The 968-nt window shown below is 67.7% G+C and overlaps 1 protein-coding gene across 1 annotated transcript in view; it reads left to right on the forward strand.

The window, feature by feature from the left end:
• Window positions 1–5: 5 nt before the first annotated feature.
• Window positions 6–968, forward strand: part of CS (citrate synthase) — a gene marked incomplete at its 5' end in the record, with an annotated part of 3,557 nt that continues 2,594 nt past the window's right edge. Inside the window, 4 exons of the mRNA XM_017737686.1 lie at window positions 6–125; window positions 210–398; window positions 497–696; window positions 917–967. Coding sequence (XP_017593175.1) covers window positions 6–125; window positions 210–398; window positions 497–696; window positions 917–967 — 560 coding nt within the window. The remainder of the gene's footprint in view (window positions 126–209; window positions 399–496; window positions 697–916; window position 968) is intronic.

Genomic DNA, 968 nt, shown 5'->3' on the forward strand with positions numbered 1-968 from the left:
GCTGCCGTGGGTACAGCATTCCCGAGTGCAAGAAGAAGCTGCCCAAAGCTGCAGGGGGAGAGGAGCCGCTGCCCGAGGGGCTCTTCTGGCTGCTGGTGACCGGAGAAATCCCAACCCAGGAGCAGGTAGCGCCGGGATGGGGGCTGGGAACAGGGGAGCGGGCTCTGACAGCCCCCGGGCTCGCAGCTCAGCCCCGGCGCGTCCCGTAGGTGACCTGGCTGTCCCGGGAGTGGGCCAAGCGTGCAGCCCTGCCCTCGCACGTGGTGACCATGCTGGACAACTTCCCCACCAACCTGCACCCCATGTCCCAGCTGAGCGCTGCTGTCACCGCCCTCAACAGCGAGAGCAAGTTCGCCCGCGCCTACGCCGAGGGCATCCACCGCGCCAAGTACTGGGAGGTATGGGGGCAGCCGGCGCCCCGACGCTGACTTTTGGGGGTGGATTTGGGTGCAGAGGGGGGGGTCAGGGGAGCACGGTCTCACCCCGCTGGTCGCAGTTTGTGTACGAGGACGCCATGGACCTGATCGCCAAGCTGCCGTGCGTGGCCGCCAAGATCTACCGCAACCTGTACCGCGAGGGCAGCGGCATCGGGGCCATCGACCCCAACCTCGACTGGTCCCACAACTTCACCAACATGCTGGGCTACACCGACCCCCAGTTCATCGAGCTGATGCGGCTCTACCTCACCATCCACAGGTAGGGAGCTGCGAGCCGCACCTGGAGCAGGTGAGGACGAGGAGCGGGCGGGGGTTTGGCCCCGTTCCCAACCCCCGGGGCCAGGGACATGCCAGGGCTGCTCCGGGAGTGTCACCAGGAACAGGCGGGGCTGGGAACATCGTATCCCCACCCCCAAAACGCCGTGGAAGGCGTTTGGTGGGGCTGGGGGAGTCTTCATGGTCCCCCCTCACCCCGGCAGGGACCACGAGGGAGGGAACGTGAGTGGCCCCACGAGCCCCCTCGCGGGCAGA

This window comes from Corvus brachyrhynchos, unplaced genomic scaffold (assembly GCF_000691975.1).
Source record: "Corvus brachyrhynchos isolate BGI_N302 unplaced genomic scaffold, ASM69197v1 scaffold546, whole genome shotgun sequence".
Lineage (NCBI taxonomy): Eukaryota > Metazoa > Chordata > Aves > Passeriformes > Corvidae > Corvus > Corvus brachyrhynchos.